General features: G+C 39.6%; 1 protein-coding gene across 3 annotated transcripts in view; it reads left to right on the top strand.

Annotated features, from left to right (window-relative positions):
* The first annotated feature begins 10,349 nt into the window (after positions 1-10,349).
* nos1apa (nitric oxide synthase 1 (neuronal) adaptor protein a) overlaps positions 10,350-23,786 on the top strand; it is a 209,744-nt gene continuing 196,307 nt past the window's right edge. For all 3 annotated transcript variants that reach the window (XM_073476516.1, XM_073476517.1, XM_073476518.1), the window contains exons 1-2: positions 10,350-10,732; positions 11,149-11,220. In XM_073476516.1, coding sequence (XP_073332617.1) covers positions 10,628-10,732; positions 11,149-11,220 — 177 coding nt within the window. In that variant the 5' untranslated portion in view covers positions 10,350-10,627. The remainder of the gene's footprint in view (positions 10,733-11,148; positions 11,221-23,786) is intronic.

A 23,786-nucleotide genomic window follows, 5' to 3' on the forward strand; every position in this document is an offset into this window, starting at 1 on the left:
GAGACTTGATGGAGCAAATGAAATAATGAGTCAGTCCTGACAACAGTTTTCAAAGCAACTCAACACAGCCAATGAATTATCATGACAACTCCTCAGTAATCACAACTTTATGTGGCAATGTGACAACAGCTGACAGTGCACCATTTGAACAGAAAGAGAAAAAATAATAACATTTTTTTTTTTTTTAAAGTGGCACAGTGGAAGCTTGCTTACAGCTTCAACTTTACTTTTTACATCACATAATAATAATAATTCTGTGGGGAAAGTTGGTATTTATGGCAGGACTGCCATTCAGAAACCACTTTAATCTAAAGACAACCAATATAGGCTTTAGTGAACCTGCTTTGCAAGATTCAAGATTAGAGACTTAATTTAAACAGGCTATCGTTATGCAACCAGGATGGTACAATGAAATGATAGCTGTAGTACATTTATGCAACAAAAAAAAACAACCAAATTGTACAAATGGATGAATAACTGATAAAACATAAGAATAGAAATGTAGTTAAATCAAATTAAAGAGCAAAATAATAAACAACTAATTTGGTTGTGTAATAGTGTAGTCCACAAGAACAAAGGCACTGTAGGGTGTAAAAACATTGATGATGGTCCAGTTTTCCATACACACCTCTGGTTCATGACACACAGGATGAAATGTGGAAAAGCAAATCCATGACCACCTTCCGGAAGGCACAGTAACTCAAAAAAAAGGAGAATTGGAGTGTGTCTGTGCTTTACAGACAGTATGAGAAAATAAAGGAAATACAAATATATCTGGTGACTCAAACAAATGAGTCAACAGAGTCAAGAGTACTGGGAAATGGAAACAAAAGAGAAATCCCCTGGGACACTCAGTCTGTAGTGGGGTTGTAGCAATAAACTGGTTTCAAGGTGCACTGTTGGACGAAAGTTGATGGTTATCATATATAACTGCTTAAAACCGGATTGAAACTAGTTGATACTGAGTTTTTCTGAGATGGTTATCGTACTGTAAAAATGTCATTCTGTTCCAACCTTAGTCTTCAGTATAGTACAAAGCCTTTGCAAGTGCATGGCTGGCACAGGGTGTCTTGCTAACTTACCTAAAATGAATATAATGTCCAGGTTTGGTCCGTCTTACTGCCACTAAACACACAACAAAAGAAAACAACAGCAACAGGTTTCAGTGTCCGGTCCTGCTGTGTGTGTCTCAATCAATCGATTAGTGTGTGTGCAGACATATCTTATCAAGACTTTTCTTCTCACCCATTATATCGGACACAAAATGAATCACACCTCTTGCCCTCGGTAGGTTTACTGCAGTGTGTTAGGCATCGGGCTGAGTCGAGAGGCCCACAACAGAGGAGCATTGCTGTGATTTGTAGAGACAGTTTCATAGGCTTGTAAAGGCCGGGGCACACAAAGTGCTTGGCAGACTGAGAGAATGTGAAACTGTTCAGGGGAAGAACAAACCTATTGGACCTCAGTCTCCAGGGGAAGCTAGCTGAATACAAATTCATTTACTCTTCTATAAAAGAGCGCTCTGGCTGCCAGGCAACAAAGTGACACATTTTTTACTGTTGCACAACACAGAATGAACCAAGACAAAGAAAACTCGATCACAGGGTAGCAGCAGCTCATACAGTAAGTGTTGTATAGCACTCTTGACATTGGTCTCTGAATGTGATTAATTAAATGCAGTACAACAGAGATGTTTATAAAAGTAGTTAAAGAGATGAGCCCTTGTGTATAAACCCTTGAAAATATACATCATCACTGCTACTTAAATGGTATTTCTACATGCAGAAAGATAAATGTATTATATGCTGCATTCACATTGTAAAATAATAAGACACAACAGTCAAGAAAGAGGATAATCTATGAAATTGTACATTAAATCTGATAGTGTAGAAATAAAATTATATTGTGCAGTTTCCCAAAATGCTTCTGTCAGACAGTTTCACCCATCCTAACCGTAGACGTCATTCACACTGAAAATACAAAGTCATTTCTGTCTTAGGAGAAGCAACATCACATAAACAGATCATCTTGGTCAGAAGTTGAAGTGTTCTGCAATTTATAATGTGTCCACATGGTGTCACCCTTACTTCTGCTCTCCCTCCAAAGCTATGCCTCGTCTGTCTGCATCAGTCATGAGTGAAACATATTTGTGTAAGAAAAATTTTATTTTTACTTTCATTCTTGAATAAAGCAGACAGTGACAAGTATATAGTGTCTAGTACTTTGATCTTTAACTAAATACCCACAAAACTTTCCCACAAGACATTCCCCATCAGCCACAGCTGAACTTTGTGTTTAACTAAGAGGATGATGATTGGGGTAAATATTACCTGCCGAAACTCAGGATGTTACCGTTGTTATTGTGAGCATGTTCTCACAAGCTGCTTGTGTGGCTGTAGGCTCTCATGCTGGGCTCCAAACACCTCACAATTCAAACATTTCCAACCCTTCTCCTAGAAAAGGTACAAAGGAAGATCTGAATTCCTATTTGTAAACTCAAGGCAAATCCCTGTACCATGACTTCATGAGGGAGCAGTTGTCGGACATGACGTGACACAAAAATGGCAATAAATAAGGGTGAGGGGTCAGGATGTCTTTGTAGACTACAGTTTTTGTATTCGGCTAGTGAATGGAATATTAACATGTTTCCAAGAATAGAAGTGCCATAAAATAAAATGTATGATGGTTTCTGTTACCTTGTGTGTCCCTTTTGCTTGTCTTTCTCGTTTATATACACAAGGATGTGTACACTTAACAAAGATATATAACACAAGATACACAATACACATTATTTAACAAAGTTTTTTGTTAACTTTTGGCTTTGCGCACCTGGAATGTTTGGAGGTCAGAAATCGGAAATTTCAAGTAGGAAAATTCCGACCTCTGATTTGACTGGAATGCAGAATTAGTCTTTAATGTTTTGACTGATCCAGTAAGTCCCTGATAAATTATAAACTTTGTCATACTTACTTTATCTATCTAGAAAACCAAGCAGCGTACGTTAGATACTGAAAGTGTTCCATGTACTTTCATATGATAAACAGGGCATCAAAATAGTGTAAATATTCACTGCAACAAGATAAGTGTAGAAGGCAAAGGTTTCTCTGACACAACACTCATTAAACATCTCCATATAGCGTTAATTACATTACCAAAGAGAAATACCCAAATGAATACTGTACTGAACATGCTCCATTTTGAATGTATACTCAGCTTTCCCTCAACAAACATGACAAAGAGTCATTCAAGTGCAGTCCAAGCACATTAATTAATCAACGCTGGGTGGTAAGAGCCTTGTATGTGCACAGATAATGGATTTTGTTGGCTTTGTTTGCGTATCAGAGGCCGATTAAATCTGTGTGAGTGTGAGTGTGAATATTCCATGTTGTAACACAGTTTCAGGCACCATTAGAAATGTATTGTTGCCATCATTTGTCGCACTGCTTCTCCTCTTGTCTGTCTTCTTCGCTGAAACTCTCCGAGGAGTAGTGGATCTGCTCCTCTAGTTGTGTGCCCCACATTCTGTGAAAATGGCCATTATTAATTCAGCTTAAGAGGCCCTCAAGATGTGTGAGGATCTGCATGTGTGCGTGTGTGCATTGACGTGTGTGTGTATATGTGTGTGTAGGCAGTCAATTTGTGCGTGCGTGTGTGTGTGTGTGTGTGTGTGTGCTTGCTGAGATACATGCCAGAGAGAGGGAGAGAGCATCTAAGCCTTGGGGCTCCTGCTGACACACTGACCTCACACTGAGGTCTCACACTCACAATGGAGTTGGCACCAGAAAAAAACCAAAGCTCTTTTTTTCACACTGAAACATGAAGCTGGTGTGTTCAGATTAATCCACTCAAAAGAACATTTTGAGAAGTTCAGTTTTTTGATCCGAAAACCAAGGAAAAGAGTTTTCAGATATGACCGGATTAGTGCGTAAATAGTCTCACGCTGTGTCCGAAATCATCCCATATACACAATATACCGCACTACATTTACTGTTCACCATTTCATTCATGAATGTGCATCCAAAAAATTCTTGACTCTATGTGCCTGCTGAAGCAAAATGACCAAAGAACAAAATATCAACTTGCTACTAATTATTGAGTAAACTAATAAAGAGTGTAGTGAAAGACTGAACAAGTGAGTGATGTCAGACACAACCTCAGACATTGTGCGCTAGCTTAGCACAATTCTGTCCGGACTGATGTCAAAGAGTTTGGACCACTGTGAGGTCCTCATGGAAAAAACAAAAATTAACATGTTATCTACAGATATTAAAAGACCCATATGGGTTTTTCTTGTGCACAAACCTTGATATATTAACATTCAGTGTTTCCAACCAAGATCAATTGTGTATCCTCAAGGCCAAACAAACATTTCCATAGTATACAAGGGCTGGATTTTTAGGTTTACTTCACCCTAGCAGTCTTCTTCTTTCATGTGACACATCACTACAGTCCTTGACATGTTGCCATCTCCAACTATCAATACATGGAATAGTGCAAAACGTTCCCACTGTAATAAAATACACAATGTGAATGTGAATCGTGCAAGCTCATGAAAACCTTCTCTCCATGGCAGTACAGAAGCTCCACAGAGTACTTTAACTATTCAAAAATACTCTTCTTGATTTCTTTTTGATAGCAACCCTAAATCATTGGTGGTTATGGGGGAATACAATGCTTTGAATTGTAACAAATTTGGCGCAGCATCTCATGTTGGCCTTCAGAGGATTCTGTAACACTTTGATTTGAAAATCTCTGACCTTGACAACAAAGTCTGTATGTGTCATACGTATCATGGGAACATTTGTACAGTACTTCTCATATCACGTCATTACATATATGAGCTGACTTTCATTTCAAGAGATGGAGGGGATGGTGATGTTATTACTGCCGGGTAAGAAGGCTGCTAAGAGAGAGACGACTGATTGAGACGGCATTTCAGAATTTGTAAATGCAGAACCACTGGATATTTTTAAAGAGACTAGGTTAGGATTAGGATATATTCCAGCCATGTTTGCATCAACAAACCAGGATATTTTTGACAAGACTTTCCAGCGTGTTTGTGGCAACAGAACCAGGTAAGCCAAAACATGATCCAGGCAGCCCCCAAACAGTCAATCACCTTCATTAGAGAGGGGCAAAAGGCACAACATCACCAGCCTAGCTCTGCAGGGGGGCTCCTCACCACCGCTAGTGACTGGCAGCTTCAAGTCGACTTTGGAAGACAGCTCAAGTTCCCAGACAACATCACAACCACTTCTCTCCGCCCAGACATGGTACTAACATCAGAGTCCACCAAGCAAGTGGTCATCCTGGAACTGACTGTTCCCTGGGAAGACCGGATTGAAGAGGCCAACGAGCGAAAGAGGGCCAAGTACGCAGAGCTCAGCACAGAGTGCCGGTACAACGGCTGGAAAACCCACTGTCAGCCAGTCGAGGTCGGGTGCCGAGGCTTCGCTGGCCATTCACTTCTGCAAACCCTCAAACTCCTTGGAATGAAAGGACTAAAATCCAAGAGAGCCATCAGGAACATCCTAGAGGCCGCAGAGAGGGCCTCGAGGTGGCTGTGGATCCGTAGGGGGGATCCGTGGAGCAACACCCGGCTAGGTCGCCGGGCGAGGGTGTATGAAGATTAAAGACCCGAAACACCCTATGACCCCGGGTCCTTCACTGATGACGTGTCCAAGTAGCACCAGAAGGTGTATTCAAACTCGATAAGATGCTATAATCACTCGAAAATTCTGCTTTAAATGACAGCGAATAATGCATTTCTTTGGAGCCCAGTCACCAGACTAAAATGTTGGCAGTTAATATTTCTCCAAAACACCAATACTAGTCATACCTACCGTATTGACATTTGTACAATACATGTAATATCACATAGAAAGTGGAGGGGATTGTGGTGGAGTTACAGCTAGGGGTGGTTCAACATGTATAAGCGTGACACCACTGCATATTTTTAAGGAGACGTTGGGATAACTTCCAGCCGTGTTTGTGGCAATAAAAGTATATATTTGATGAGAAGTTGGGACATTTCCAGACTTTTTTGTGTTGACTGAGACAGGTATTTTAAGCCAAAACATGATCTTTGCCAAACCTAAACCATGTGTTTTTTGTGCCTAATCTAACCAGATCATAAACACAGCATTGTCCCAGCATAAAATTGATCATTGAAACTACAGAAACGTTGCAACATAAAGAAATGTAAAGTTTGAATATATTGATATCAATACATTGCAACTGGGTTGCACCCAAATTTGAGGGTTTGTGGACACTATCAAAAATGTTGTGCTTTTGCGTCTTGTAAACACAGACACCTGTAAACACCAGCTTCAAAACTGCAACCAACACTTCATTTTCTGCACCACTTATTCTGTTCAGTTTCTTTCCCATAAGGCACTGGGCAAGAGGAGGTGTACACGCTTGATAGAAGGCTAATGTCAGGTCTCACACACCTTGTTCACCTCAAACAGTTATAATTTTACCGCCTGAGGGCAAACACATCATTTCATCTGACGTGTCTGATACCTGTAACACCCAGTGTCTTATGTAGGATTACTGGTGTTATGTAGGAATAAAGGTCTTCCTTGACTTCATGACACACAGGGCAAGGTTTACCCAACTTGTAAAAAGCTTTGGTGGAGAGAGGCTACAGTATTGCAGCCCTGTGAAAGCCTTACATGTTGCCTTTTGGCTTTTAAGTGGAACCCTGCTGTTATTGTACACTGATCTCCAAAACCTTCTTCATGTCAGGAGCATATGCCTTAAAAGCCAAAGCCCTAATCAACAGATCAACATGTATTTGAAGACCTGGCAGGGATTAGGTTGCTCTCTATCCTTTTTAAAGAGCCTTTAGAGCACATGCGGTCCCTCAGAGGGGAACTGGTTGTGTTCAGCATTAATTCCTCATGCAGAGACAGCAGCTGTTAATGTCTGCCATCAAGCTGTTTTGTTGTCATGAGAGCAAGGTGGTCATGACCTCGGGGACTTTTAAAGAAAAAAAGTGTTACGCAGCAGTTTTTTTAATGGAGATATCCTTCAAAATCCTGTTTATATAACTAAATTAAGTGAATGTGAGTGCTGCCTGGGTCTAAATGTAACAACGTAATCGCCAGAATAAATGTTAGCTAATTAAATTTCACCAAAACCACAGCAAAGCCGGTTTTGGACACCACGAAAAAAGCTGGAAATATCCCAAAGTGTCCTTAAAAATATCCTGTTGTGTGACTCAAACTGCGGCCGGCCGTGAACGTGATATGCCATGTTTGGTACAAATGTCAACCTTGGATGTATCTGTGGTTTGTAGAAATGTTAACTAGTAACATTATATCCTGGTGACTGGGTTGAATTTTTATATGTGCTTAAAAAACTTGAAGCTTGGAGAAATTTCTAATCTTTCTGTTCAAAGAAGCATCACCAAGGCAGCTTTAAAAAATAAATAAATGAAGGGATTACTTTTGATGAATGATGATGAGGTTTGCAGTTGACAGTAAACAGTGACACAGGATGATAATTTGGAAAGGAGGACTGAATAGTACGTGACAAAATTTGCGTTTGCATAGCAGATGCCACTTTTGAGCCCATAACACTCCAGAGTAAATCGTATGCAACATCATCCTGCTACCCTACGAGCCCTCAGGACACCATTAGCAGCAGTGCTTCATATATTTCCAAAGAGGTGGTGAGAATAAAATTACTGCTGCCCCACTTCCTCTTCCCTCCCCGCCTGGGACCACCTTTGGGGTAGCGCTGCATGTTTACTCCCAGGATGACACAGATGGTGTGTGCATTATACAATATGACAACTGCATTAAACATGAATGCAGCTCTACTGACCACATATGACTGTGGTTTATGTAAGGTCTCTAGCACCGGAGACGCTCTTATTCCAGATGCTGGAACAGAATGCGTGGAGGATGCTTAGTATGAAGGATCTTTTGTAAATGATCAACAACGCCAGCACATTACCATTGTACATCTCCTTAACTGGCAACATCAACTGAATGTTTTACCAGATTGTGTTTAGACTGATAATATTTTTAATGCTTTTGACTAAAGCTACTTTTTGGATCTTCAATATGTTCTGACTCATACTGATGCAATTATGAACCATCCATTCCATTATGAAATGATGTTAATCGACCTGCAAGTGGCTAAACGCTCCTCTCCTCTATTAATCCATTTGAATTTTGTATAAATATACTTGTTTTAACCTATGGGACCTCTCTGCTATTTTGCTTTTCATACAGCAATGAAAAGAAATCCTTATTTTTTAACATTTCATTTTAGAACTAAGGATAAATTCAAAGGTGAAGCTTTAGATGTTATGATTCTGTCCTCCCTCACACGTTTGGTTATTAAAGCTGCCTATCCAATGTTCAGCTTGTGGAATGACGCAAAAAGGCAAACATAGTAGGCTGATGAAATTCAGAGATTCAAAGGTATAAATCAAGAGGTGGCCAGAATTCAAATGCAGCTCCAAAACATGTAGAGCCAGATTATTGTTATTATTATCTCACTCTGTGAATTGATCATTTATTTTGACCAAACCGGAGGTGATTGTGGAAGAGGCAAAGAATTCATTTTATGTTGAGTTTTTATAAAATGTGTTTTACGATTAGTTTAAGCGGCAATTTAGCTCATCTTGGTCTCTGTAAAAGAGAGAAACTTGAATTCAGACAGTTTACAGTTGTATTTTTCTGTTTAGTGAGGAAAATAGGTGTAAGAATATCTCCTTGTTCAGTTTATTTCATTTACTTACTAGACTAAGTAGCAAACTTGTTGTTTTTACATGTCCAAGCTAGAAGTATGAGGGCTATCAGACTCATTGCCTCTTGATGTACAAAGTGGGTTAGGGTTACTATGGGTTAGGTTTTGGGAAAAGGATTTTTAGGAAAATCTTGGACCTTTTGGTCACTAGTTTAGTTAGCACTATGAGGCAGGCCGGCTCGGGGCTAACTGGTTAGCATGCTAACTTAGAAATCTCTGCAACACAGTACATAGACATGTTTAAAGGTACAATATGTAAGAAATGGCCAGCTGTCAAATTCATACTCAAAACAATTATAGGGCAGCATATCACTAGAGTAACCTCTCACTGCGGCTTACAGTCGCTGCTGTTACCTAGTTAGCTCAGTTAGCCATGCAGTTGGCAGTCTGGACTGGGAGCTTGAAGCTCTAAGGGAGTGTTGGCGTTAACACCGCTCGCACAAGAGCTTTGGACTGGCACGAGCTGGGGCTAGCTGGTTAGCATGCTAACTTCAATGAATATCTCCCCAGCAGAATACACAGACGTCATAACATCATAACAATTATTCATTCACATTCTGGTGATAATTGGTGTTAATTTTGTTAATGTTTTCAACTAAAATTCTTACACATTGCACCTTTAGTATAACATCAACACTGTTGTTTCTTCACACTTTGTTGATAATGTTCATGTTTTGAATGTTTTACACTAAAACACTGGTTACAATATAATGGCTTATATACTGTCTTATAAGATAAAGCCCTCCTTTGTAATGGGATCAATAAAATGGGGAGAACGTATGTCTGCTTTAACTCCAAAGGCGTACGATGTTTATCTGTGGCAGCTTTTGTTCACTTTCATTTTCATGTTATTATGAGCAATGCCTCATGCACAGAATTATGAATATAGCTCCTGTTTATTTAATTAAGTGACTGAATTTTAAATGTGCCAATGAAAGAAAAACTGAAAGAGAGAAATCATATTACTTCTCATTCTTATATTTTCATCTATTATGATAATTCAACATGGCCACTAGTTGGTAGCCTTGCCCCTTTTATTGTATTCAGTGGCAGAGGTTTGGGATTACTTCACATCAGTCTCATCTGTGAAGTTAATCTTATATTCTCATTGGAACAGATTGGATTAGAGTAAAACTCATAGGGTGTAAATTACCATCTGACATACAATGCTTTCTTCAGCCAAATGAGGCAATTCCTCCTGCATTAGCCATCAGGTCATTTATTTTCTTAATGTGCATTTTGCAAGTTTGTATGTCACCTCTGTTCACAACAAAGACAACCTTTACAGAGTAGTAATGTGTAAATACAGGAAGACACACCACTCCAGTATGTGTGTGTATGTGTGTGCGCGCGCGTGCGCGTGTGTGGAGGGTATGAGCGAGGACAGGGGGGCAGGTACCAGACTATGAGCCCCTCCTCCACAGAGCCACGGTGCGCCTCTGTTCCAATGGAAACAGGTGGGATTCCCGGACTCCTCCAATCACACCCTCCCTCCGTGCGGGGGGAGAGCCCAGGGCAGGAGGCAGGACCCAACCAAGTTCCACACTCACCACGGGAAAAAGTCGGGAAACACATCTGTCCCCGCATGTCGCTGTTCCTGGTGGCCTACGTGTGTTTTTAAAGCTGTTATCGTGATTTTTTTTCCACCGGAGCGCTGGTGGAGTAGTTGCCGCCACTTGGCCGCTGTTGAGGGCGGTGTAGGAGCACTGCAATGCCGGGACGCTTCGCTGTGATGGAGAACATGTACTAACCGGATTTGGGATTGTTTTCTTCTTGGATTATTTTGCCTGTTCATCTGACCTGTTTCGTTTTCCGTTGATATTCTCTTCTGGCAGTGTGGAGTAGTAGTTTAACACTGAAAATGCCTGGAAAAACCAAATATAACCTCGTTGATGATGGGCATGATTTGAGGATCCCGTTGCACAACGAGGAAGCGTTCCAGCATGGGATCAACTTCGAGGCAAAGGTAAATTCAAGCAACTGTAAAGTGGAGATAGCTAAGTTAGTCGTTGACGTCTTATTCTCACTGTACGTAGGTTTTGTTTTCGAGTGTTGTCTTCATTGGCCAACGTGTCTAAAAACCCAAACGTGTAGTAACTCTGTACTTCTCTGTACATGGGTGAGGAAAACTAATAGTTAAAGAAAACTAATATTTTTCTAAGTAACTGAAATGACGTTGGCCGACATGCTTGAGACCGGTTTGGCTAGCTTGTAACGTTAAAGCAAGTTGTTGGCTAAGTCATTGAGAGACTGAAGTTGCGCAGAGTTCATTATTCCCTCCAAAGGACACTTGAACTGTTTCAGGAAATAAAGATCATGTGAATACTGTCTGTTGTTACATTAATGTGTTGTACCTGTCACATTGTGCCCTCCTGACAACAGTACATCGGCAGTCTGGATGTCGCGCGGCCGAGCAGCCGAGTGGAGATTGTGGCTGCGATGAGGAGAATACGGGTGAGTGGAAGCTGAACGAAACTCCTTTTCAAATCTCGCAAATTTTCACATTCTTGCTCATCAGCTAATGCGCATGTCTGGAAGAGTAAAACACAAGATGTTTTTAGGATTACCTGTGTTCCACTGCTTCATTCGGCATATATATGCTTGACTAAACGGCAATTTATATCAGGAAAGCGACAACTTTTTTGATTTGGTTTGCTGTCCGCCTTTGATGGAAGACTGAGGGAATGTGATCGGAATAAGTCATGTGAAATGAAACATAACTGAAGTGCTTGCGGTTTTGTTTTTTATTTCTGATGCCGAATTGAAGAGACCATTTGCCCATTAGCCCTGATAGAGAAAATTGCCCTGTTGAATTGTGAATTGTGCGTATATATATGTATATATATGTATGCTAAAATGCACGGATTGATGATTTGAATAATGGTTGGATTGAAGCCCCAGATAATTGCGTGACAAGTCACCAAAATGAGGCATAAAGTGGTGTGTAACAGATGATTGGACAAACTGACTACAGTGTTAATCATTTACTCATATACAGTATGAAGTTTGGAAAGCACCTTGGAGTGTAAATGTGCAGACTGTATTGTCCCGGACGTGGCTTGTCAGGCAGAAGGTTTGGTCTCCCATGTGCTCCATCACTGTTTTGAAGTCTCCTTTGAAGCAATGCATTGGAGTGTGATCCCCCTGCCTCCCCCCTTCCCTCTTTCCGCTGTGTAAACCGAAGATTTACAGCTTTTTCAACTCCAGAAAAGTAGACTTAATCTTAATCAGTGTGTCTGCCAGCTTGGCAGCAGTTGGCTTAGCAGCCTAATATAGGTTGTGCCAGTGGTGTAGAGAGGTATTTCAGGATTATGGTGATGACTTGTAGGTGTGCTGGGATTAATCGATGATTCTGTCCAAACCACACACGCACAAGCTCACACACACAGTTATACAGACAGCAACAGGCACGTTGTATTTTGTTATCTGATGATTTTAAAGGAGTTTGAGGGCAAAACGTAAAAAAGGATCAAATTGCCGGTTTTATGGAAGGAATGCACTATTAGTTGACTTCTCTGGACATTTGTATTGCATGTACGTTAGCAGCACCATTGGCAGTCTGAATGCAGACATTATCTGCATGTTGTAATGTGATGAAGCTCAATCCAGCAGGGCACCAGACACTCTTATTCAATATCCAATCAGTTGAGCATAAGGTGCAAAATGTTCTTTTCATTGCTCTTTTCTGAGGAGTGACCCGCTCCTATAAAGTGGACCTCCCAGTGTGCTGCCATGGCAGCTGTTGTTGTTGGCAGGAAAACAGGCTGTGGTTTGGCTCCTTCAGTGTGAAAATGGTTTAACACTGGTTGGACAACACAATGGAGGGAAACCACAGGTATCTAACTTGGAAGGGAGGTCACTCTGGGAAGCATGGGACTCTGAACGCATTTGTTTTACTTGGGCAGCAAGTAAGCCAAAAGCAACCTTAACTGAATGATGAAAACCTTAACGAATTATCTGCAAATTCTGAGTTAGATACCATGTTGTGTTTTTATTCTGATTCAGAATCAGATTCTACCTATGGATTCCCTCTGTTATTGAATGCTTATTGAGTAAGAAAAGAAACCAAAATATGTTGAAAGCAGAAACAACCTTTATTATTTATATGTCGTATTTTATGAGGTATTCTGTGATAATCTTTCATTAAAAGGTCAAATAAAGCAAAAAATATAACCTCATCATGGGCAATTTATATGCCCCATTAGTTTCCACTTGAATTTTACACAAAAAAATGGCTATTTCTGTGGCATTATGATGACTATCAGACATCAAAATCGCTCCATGCTTACACTATAGTGTGGTTTCACCATGATACATAGAATGTAGGCAGATGTTGTTCCGATACTTTTTTCCCTCCAAGTACCTATTCTGTTAACTAAACTTTGCTTATTGGTTGATACCAAGATCATATCCAATACCAGTGCGTTACTACTAACCCTGTATGGATGCGTAGGAATTTGACGATCTGAGAATGAGACTCAAAAATCTCTTTCTTTGGAATTGCTCTTAATATTTGCCTACATAGTGTTGCTTGAATTGTCCATCTTAATGCACACACACTGACTTGCCTCGCCATCCTTTACTCATCAAATAAATGAGAAATGTCCCACACTTCAACCCACAAAGCAACATTACAGGACCAAACAACAGTATTGTGGTAACTGGTAGTGTCTTTGGCAACTTATATAAGGAAAAAAATACCGCTTCCATGTGTGATAAAGTGTCTGTCATCCTGTCTGTACTGACTCTTCGTCACATTTCTGCCCAAAAAACAGCGTCTGTCCCCGGCAGTGAGAGCCAGGCGGCTCCCGCAGTTGAATGGTGGTGATTATGTGACGCGATTCAGAGCAAAAAACTTTAACTCACCATGTCTTTGTCACCTTCCACTATTGTGTTGTTGTAGTTACTGTCGCTGGAAAATTGTATTGAAAAAAATCACCTCTTTTGGTTCCGCAGTGCCGGCATGCTGTATGAAATGACAAGCTGGAGCGGCTTTAAGCCGGCTGCTTGGTTCAGTGTGAACAGACAAAGGCGGCGTAAAGGCCAGCCTTCGTTGTGGCAATAATGCGGAGTCTCTGTGTGAAAAGGGTTACTGATACTACTAACCCTTTTTGATGTTTTGTTTTTGATGTGGAACTGGAAGTTGCATACAGGTATACAGGATGCTGCTGGGAAATGGCAAGACCCCATTTCTAGTAAATAAAGAGCGTGGTATCGGATTGTGAATAAACTTGTGTACTCGCCAATGCTGATTCCAGCATTTTAGGCAGTATCAGAGGTATTATACTATACTGGTGTCGGTATTGGTATAGGCAATTTTCTATGATTTCCACATTTGAGTTTGGTGTTTAACCAAAACAATGTGAATCAGTATTATAGTGTTGATGTATGTTGGACTAAAGCAACAAAAAGAGGCTTTAGTTAGAGAAGTGATTGTTTGTACTCTCGAAACTGCAGGATGATTTTACTGTGACGCAAATACAGAAAGTGCTTGTTGACAATGCATTGTAAAAGCACAGATCAGAGGCTTCTGCTCCATCTGTTGAATGAGCAGGAATATTCAGCTACATCAAAACAATGGCACCATATATTACAGTACACACAGGAAAACTTTTCCATACACAGGCTTTTACTCAACCTCTAAAAGTAAAATAGAAAGAACCAGAAAACTAGAAAGCCTCTCGACAACTTACACGTTCATTCACTATAAGATATGGGTTTGCATTCAGTCTTGCAGTCTTGCCATCTGGCTGAAGCTTAATGTAGCCACAGAAAGTTTTCTTTTAATTCTTCAAAAACTCAAGCCTGACGCTGCTTTTTGCTGCATCAAGCTGAATCTTCGCTTACTATTTTCAAAGTCCTTCAGGGACACTGAAGCACGGAAAGAATCGTCTAGCTTCTGGTTTGCGCTTTCATGTAACTTTTGATGCCTTGTGGGGTTCCTGAAAGAAAGTTTAGTGGAGTGATGCTCCCCACAGTTTCTGCTCATTTCCAAGATTTCTATCAGCTTCTCTTTCTGCACAGTCAGGCAGAGCTATGCTGGTTGCTGGGCAACCGTTTGATGTATGGTGTCATTGTTCATTGTGTGCATGAGTCACCTGTAAGGCAGTAGCTGATAACAAACTAATGACACGGCAAAGCAGGAAATAGCCACCTACAGTGGAGCACTACGGGATCTGCTGTAGTTTGACACTCTTGTCGCTCACACACACACACTGATATACACACACACATTGTGTTGTGCATGTTATTCTTGAATGATTAATTACTCTTCCCCGAAAATAAATAGGGTAACATAGTTTATCACAAATGGAAAAACAATCTGAGCTCCACTCAGTAAAACTCCCCCGCCAGCAGAAAAATGTATTTGTATAAAGTTTCTATTACTAGTTAATCAAGTGCATCTGAATTATATACATTTTTATATTTTTAAAACTGCAACTCAAGATTATTTTCATAATTGATTATTTGATCTTTTTTGGTTATTTGAAAAATTGATTAATTGGTTAGTCTATGAAATGTCAGAGAAAAGCAAAAATACAAATCACATCTTTTAGAAGAATCCTTGAAGCTGGCAATGTGAAACATTTCTGCTTGATTAATTACTTAAAAGATGACTTGATTAACAAAATAGTTGATTAATTTTCTCTTGACAAACAAATGGATCTGATTGATTGGTCGGTCAGCGATTTCAGACGTAGTTCTGTCCTCCATGTTATGGCTGTGAAACACTTGTCGATGAATAATGTAAAGCATGGACTGAATTCTTGCTTTAGAAAGAGAGAACAACCACTATAAAACCATCTTATCACACTTTTGTTCTCGCTGTCAGATGAAGTCCACATTGTGATGAACATGCTGTTTATTATAAAGGTCCTCTATAAATTACATTTATTAATATCATCATCTGGCAATGTCTGGTAGCAGCTTATCTGGTTAAAAGGAGAGGAGACCTTTACAGTGAATTAAAGGGATTAACTTCTCATTAATCTGTCTTTGCTGGGTTCACTGACCGTAGGAAGATTGAGCAGCATGTGGTGAGAAGATTAGATGTGTCGGAGGAGACGTCTGAGGAGACTGAAAGAGTATGGCGGTGGTGCTCGAGTGGGAAAAAAGAGAGAAATAGAAATGATTTGTCCATCCCTCCAGCTGCCCAGATTTTAACAGTGTGGACCTGGACCTTTGTGTGTTTACCAAGCAGCTAACGGGCATCTTTTTAACACCAATTAACTGGTGGTGAGAAAACACAGTGGAAGTTCATTCATCTGGGTTTCACCGTACACTTGAGTGTGTTTAATGGTGCATCGTTGGAGCTTAATAACATGAACTGAGTCAGTGAAGTGGCTGGTTGGGAGCTGTGATGTGTACAATGTTGACCTGTGTCAGGCTATGTGGTGCTTCTGTTGTGGCTCTGTTGTCTCACCCACATAACACTGGTACAGCTCTATGATAAAGACAAAGTATCAGGGCCATGTACATGTAAACAGTGAACAGTTTGCTCACTGTAAAAGGTTTTAACATGAACGGAGTCAGTGAAGTGGCTGGTTGGGAGCAATAAGGATAAAATCCTCTTATGATATACTCACTGATTAATCAACTGATAGTTTCAGCTCCAATCACAATGTTGACATACATCTTTAAAACATAAATATTGTGTAAATTAAATTGCTAAAACTTATAAAAAACAATTGAGAATGTTAAGTGGGTGATCAAATGCATAACATAAATATCTGACAAATCAGTGTATTTTATCATGACACAATCCTATAAATCCTAATTCATATGTTTATAAAATGTCAAAAATAATAATAAATGACCATGATTGTTTTTCTATCCAGTTTTGAAAGGAATCTGACTTATAGGGATGTTTAAAAAAGGGTCTAAAGTAACCTCACATTTTAAAAGCTGTAACAAGCATGTGTTTGGTGTATTTACTACTAAAAGACTGGAGTAATAAATCCGTTTTAAAATTATAATTTGCTTCTAATCTTTCAGGCAGAGTAATCTTTTCAGCAGTATGTCTTACAAGACACTCAAACAGATCCCCACAGAGGCTGTCCATCATGTCAAGAATAAAATTCAAACTCACAGAATTTCAGAAATTCGGCAACTTAATTCATCCATCTTGCCAAATTGTCCCTGCAGGGATCAATAAAATATCACATTAATATGAACTGGCTGCAGTTATTGTGGTGAGGCAGTACTTTTTCCTATTACGGCTAAGTTGAATGACTCGGGGATGGGGCTTGACGATAAAACAATAAAGATAATTACTGCAAAATAACTTTACCTCGATAGAAATATAAGACCTGGTCGACACTGTTGAAAAGATGGGTCCGAGGAATTTGGTTGTGTGGAGTTATTTTGGCTATTTAAAGTCCTACAAGAAGCAGAGTAGTGTGCACTGCAAACTGTGTCGAAAGCATATTTCCACAAAGTCAGGTAATACCACAATTTTTTTTACCATCTGAAGCAGTGCCATCCTCTAGAGCACGCACAATGCAAGACTTTACAGTCCCAGACCCAAGCGTATGCTGGTGGTCCCCCTCAAACAACCAGTGTGATACCTGCGCAACAACAGACCATATTGTCCTCTTTCAGCGCCATACCATACAACAAAAAAAGAAGAGACACAGCGATATCACAAATGCAATAGCCTACTTAATTGCAAAATCAAAATTAAGATTTTTGTTTATTATATATACCCATTTTATTTATTTGAAATACATTTGTGTTGTGTTCTACAGTATATTTGTCATGTTCAACTTCTGACAGAAAATAAATAATATTTAAGCCAAAATGAACCTTATGATATCTTCACATCTCCCCAAGGAGTAAAAAGGAACCTTTAAGCTTGACAGAAAAAGTGATTTGATCAGTCTGAGTCGAGTCATCAATTCAGTCTTCAACGATCCGTTTTAATCGATCGAAAAAATATCATGCCTGTCAGGTAATGGCAAGCAGCCAAGAAAAAGACAATGAGGATTTCGGGATTTCAGAGAAAAGGTGGGTCAACAGACGAACAGGGCATTTCACTCAGCAGTCCACTATCTGTTTCAACAATGTTAGGGTGAAAAAAAACTTACATGCAGTCTGAAGTTCAAATGCAGTGTTCTGTCAGGATAAACAGAGACATAAGCACGGAGAGACAACTTTTAAATAATACCTGTAATTTGTTAAGCCATGACTAAAGGGAAAGGCTGCTAGCCACAAGGGTAGTCTATGCAATATAAAATGCCTTAGGTTCAAGGTAATAATGGTGACTAACAAATTTAGTCTCCTTGACAGTTATTATTTAGCCAATTTTGATACTTTATTCAATGAACGCAAGTGGAGTCAATTTTAATTAAACCTTCCTGCACTTGGCCTGTTACAATTATTTATGTGCTGTTTGTTCTTTTATGGCCAAAAACTGAAAAAAGAGGTGACAGCTTCTTCTGTAACCTTCCGTGTTAACAGAGCATATGATATTGTCGCATATCAATCACAAACCCCTGAATTGAATTAAACTGAAATCATATTGTGGCAGAGTTTGTGATATCAGCGAATATTGCATAATTGTCAAAGGAATCGATGTGATATCATCTTGTGATGAAACTGGTGATATACACCCCTAATAGTTCACACCTCTCCCCTCATGGCTTTCTGTGGAATTGTTATGTCCCCAGGGAGGTCTAGGGGCTGTGGGGAGTAACACATTACAAAAGAAAGCTTAACTTCCAAATCAGTTTTCAGGTTTTATTATGTATTATTAAGATTTACCCTTTAAACACACAAAGTGATAATGCAAACAGAAACTTCCCTTTAGAAGGACAGGGAAGCCGCTGGCACTCCACAAGCAAGTTTCCACTAACAGAAAAACACTAGAAGGTTCAGTCTGCTCCCACTCTTGAAACACACACGCAGCATGGACACTGCTGGATGACCCACTGGCTCCAGCATTGACACTGCTCTCATCTCCATGAACCACGCATCATGGACACGGCTGGATGACCCACTGGCTCCAGCATTGACACTGCTCTCATCTCCATGAACCACGCATCATGGACACGGCTGGATGACCCACTGGCTCCAGCCTTGACACTGCTCTCTTCTTCATGAAGCACACATCATGGACACTGTTGGATGACCCACTGGTTCCAGCCACAACTCTGGCCCCAGCTTATATTTTGCCCTGATCACTAACTGGAGACAGCCATGCACAATTACCTGCTCCAGCAGGGGAGGGCAGCACCTGCAGGACACAGAAGCACAGAAGAGAGCAGCCACACCAACACACACACAACCACTGACGGCTCTCGGGCCGTAACAGGAATTCATAATGGAATCCTTATTTATGCCCTGACAAGGATGTTTTAATATAGAACCAGTTGGTGACCGGTGGAAATGACACATCATCTCAAAAATGAGAAAAAACAGGAGAAATAAATGAGGTAGTAAGATGATAATGACCACAGTAAAGTGTAAGTGACTATCATTAACATGTAACGCCTATGGTGTTGTTTATTTTGCCCATTGTCTCACATTTTTGCTTTTTAATTGGTGGCAGCTGGAGTTGACCTGCCTCAGTTTGATTGACATTAACAAGATAAAGAAGCTCAACGCCTGTCCAATTAATTCACTCTCATTAATATATGTGCCTCCGAGCAGAGATGTCTTGCATTAAGAAGACCTCCCGACACTCTGTTACCATTTTTTAATGCTGCTGTTGAATGCATTGCATTTTTTCTTTACATCATGATAAATGCATTTCTTCAGCACACAGCTCTGTCGTTCTCTACAGCCTTGTATGAATATTCACCACAACAAGGACATAAATGAGAACTCTCTGTGATTGGTATTTGTTTAATAATGGAAATCGATTTTTTTCCCCCTGGTGTATAAGGTACATGGTTTATTTATTTATTATTCTACAACACAGGATTGTATAACCTTTTTGGTGAATGAATTAATGAATATTAAAAAAATGTAACTTTTTTATGTTGTAAAGCGGAGGATGAGTTCAGGAGTCTCACAGCCTTAGGAAAGAAGCTGCTTTCTAGTCTGGTGGTATGGCAACGGTTACTTGTGTTTCACTTGTCAGACGGCAGCAGGGAGAACAGGCTGTGGCTAGGGTTGGAAGTTAGTTGTTTATTTTCAGGCCTTGGCTGGACAATAAAGTTGTAAGGTTACACTGCAACATTGCTATCTTGCATTGAATTGTGTGCAAATACTAGGCTAACGTTACTTGTTGGGAGAATGAAGATATGTTGGAGGGAGGCAGAAATCAGTTGCAAGTGATAAAGACGGATCCAGTATTTGGAAAGCAGACATTTGGGCACATTTTGAATTTACTGGGAAGCACCAACTGGACAAGAAGTATGCTGTGTGAAAATGTGCCTCACAACAATTAAATACTTTGGTAAAACCACAAGTTTGAGGAGTCACATTAGCCGTTATCATCCTGAACCAGCGTCTGCAACCAATACAGTGAGCTCAGCTTGTTGTTATGTTTGGTTTTGGATTTGTGTTTTGTTTTTGTGATGTTTATAGGGCTGCACCTAACGATTATTTTTCTATTGATTTAATCTATTGATCATTTTTTCGATTTATCTTACTTTTATTACTCAAATCATATAACAGATTTACCGAAAATAACAATAAAAGTTGTAATTTATATTTCAATATTTTATTCAATCATCTTCAATCATCAACAACAAATATGACAAAGAATGCACTGCAGGGCATTATTCCCAAACAAAAAATAGCCCAGTCTTAACTGGTAATCTGTGTAATCCTAATATATATTGCATTTGGGTGGGGACAAAAAGTAAACATGACTTTTTACACGCTGCTGGTTATCAGCAGGACATGTTATTTAGCATGGGTAAATACTACAGAGCAAACACAACAGACATTTCTCTGTGTAGCGTTAAGCTTGACTTTCACTTCGGTTCTGTCTTGTCCCCCAGTTTAAAACACAATAATGATCTGCCTCATCCTTGTTGTTTACTGTTTGCGGGTTAAATAAAGGTTACATAAATACACAAAAAGAAGTCTTATTAAGATTGAAAATCTCTTTCAAGAAAGTCCTGGCCAAGAAATCATTTTGATGAAAAAGTAATTCATAACGAATCTATGATATGTGGATGCTAATCTAATCTAATCTAATCTTAAAGCTAGTGAAGATTCACACCTCTATGTTCAGGGCGGCTGATGAGCCCTTCTCTCCCGGGCTGATTTCCTGGACATCCTGTAATGTTTCCAGTCAGGATGGTTTCTATTGCTCACCTGTACAAGAACTTGGAACAGGGATTTTGCCTTCTCAAGTTTCCTTAATTACAGTCACTTCTGGGCAATCCTTTCTTATGATCTTATTTTCGCAAAAAGTAGATGGCACGTAGAAAGTTGTACAGTAAGTAATTTACTGTAAAACTCACTGAAAAGTGGTGTCATCAATTTCAAAGGTGTTCCAGCAGAAAAAAGTGTCTTTGAGGAAGCAGCATTTTCTGTGAAATATAACCACAGCCACAATTCATGTGGCTGAAAACCAAATGGGAACTTAGCCAAACCCAGTTTATTAAAAGCTTGGCAAACTTGGCTGCTGTTCTCCATACATGCCTGTGTACAATCAGCTCTCACCACAGTAACAGTAGAGCAGCAGCTCTGTCTGTTTAACACATCTGAGCAACAGTAAATCACTCCCTGAAGAATAACGCTGCAGACGTAACACTGTGATGTCAGGTCAAAGGAACCTCACTTATGTTTATACCTGTCATCTGTCTCTCTCTCTCTCTCTCACACTCACACACACACACACACACACACACACACACACATGCACACACACACACACACACACACACACTATACACTCAGTTTAATTTTTTTGTTCTTGACTTATGTAGCTCTTTGCCATTTCCTTTTTAAGTGGATGGTACTTTGAATGAAGGTGCCCTTCACTCAGAACTAGAGAGGTTACTCATTCCCTGAATTAAATACTGTTCACTGACCCCATCCAGCAGGGGCTCTGTGCACCTTTTGTGAGGTGGTGCCTAAAATTGCTTGAATAAGTGGGTCACTTTTAAGTTTTGAACTGAAATTGATTTTGAGTTTGAGTTTATCTACTGATCCACTTGTTGACACAAGAAAGATTCATGAGGCTTATCAACAGAATTTGTCTGACTGGTTAATGAAATGATGTTTGCTCGTATAAAGGCGTGGGTGCTTTACGGATCCAACTTTCCAACTTTCCAACTTTCATACACTTGAAATCCTTTTCAGGATTTACTTTTTTCCCCTGACATGGTAATGGACTGCACTGATTAAAGTCATTGTACAGTGTGATCTATCAATCAGTTAGGGCTGCAACTAACCATTTTTTTCACATGGATTAACCCCATTTATGGTTAATTGTTTTATTTAGAAAAACACTAGAGAAGGAAAAAAAATGTCCACATAATTACCCAGAGGCCAAGATGATAAATTCAGATGTCCTGTTGGGATGCTCCTAAAAACTAATTTCCTTGATGTTAAATTGAAGTTTAAGGTTAGACTATGTCTAAGTCTGTCTAAGTTGAATAGGAAAGTATGACATTTTAAAATAATGTCAATGTTACAGCAACAGGTTCAACGTGCAAATCAAACAAGCTATTGTAAAATAAATGATGCTACTTATTATGATTCTAGAGAATCCTCTGCTTTGTTGGCAAACCCTGAACAACATAGCAACGACCTAATAAAGGTTTAGAGCTTGTGCTCTCCATGTGGACTGTGACAGACACCGTAAGCACAAAACTGCTGATGGAAAAACAGACAATGGAAAAAGTGGAGAATGGGTCATATCGCCTGAAAGTTAAAAGTCTGGGGAATTCAAAAAGAAAACATTTTAACCATGTGTGACTTCACTGGAAAGCAGAAGAAATGAATCCTGTTCAAAATTAAATTAAGACAATAAACAAACAAATTGGAAAATTGGTCTTGTGAGTCATTGCTGCCTTATTCAGAAATGTCACTTCTTAAGGCATTAAAAACAAAGAGGGCAGCCTTGCACTGCATCTCACAGTAGTAACTAGAGGCCAGGAGCATCTGCTAGTCTGTAAAGGTTATCACCACATTTTTCAGACTTGGATAAAACCATCTTCAAGCATGAATTCAGGGAATGGTGATGGCGGAGTTTGTCCGGGGGAGGATGCTCATGGATTTTTCTTCCTGAATAAAGTTTTTCCTCCTTCCTGCTGTTTTGAAATTGTTAAGATTCTTTAGAACTTTGTTTTATGTGTGAATATCTTTGAAGAGCATTTTAAAGCATCTCTTTGTGTTGTTCAAACCCTTTCTCTTTTCTGCCTTGAACGCAGAGATATTGTTCAGAGGCCATTTTCTCACTTAAGGTCACAGTTGAAAGTTCAAACAGTGAGCTAATAATGACCAGTGCATGGCTCGTTACCCTCACTCCATTTACTCCTGCTCCTCCTCAACTTCCGATTTTCTGCACTGAAGGGGATTGGATTTGTGGATCAATTGAGCATGATGGGTATTTGTGTAGATCATGTTAATGTGTTATTCAGCACTTGCTCAATGTCACTTTTATCTATACAGTTGGCTCTTCCTCCTGTACTGACTTGTTGTCAGTGAAGTGCTCAAGAGGCTGGCTGTAAATCCCACATAAGCCGAGTGTATTTGAAATGTGGCTAATGCTTAACTAGCTTTATTGTTCACCAGATAATAAATGGGTTGGTGAGCTACTGACTATTCAGAAATGGCATCTCTACTGCCTAATATAGTGTGAGTCAGAGTGTTTGAAACTGTTTTATTTAGCTACCAATAAATCGGTTGCCAATTACAAGATGCATTATAAAAATAACTAATAACTAAGGACAAAAGTATGCAAGCAGGCTTACTTATTAAGGTGAAGTAACTCAGTTGTACACAGAATAATGATTTAATTAACTGTAGAGGTGCAAAGATTTGGTCTGATTCAGTTCTGTTATGAATCAGAAATTGGTTTTAACATTGAAGGTGCAAATACATTAAAATGTGGT

The sequence above is a fragment of the Pagrus major genome, chromosome 11, assembly GCF_040436345.1.
Source record: "Pagrus major chromosome 11, Pma_NU_1.0".
Taxonomy (NCBI): domain Eukaryota; kingdom Metazoa; phylum Chordata; class Actinopteri; order Spariformes; family Sparidae; genus Pagrus; species Pagrus major.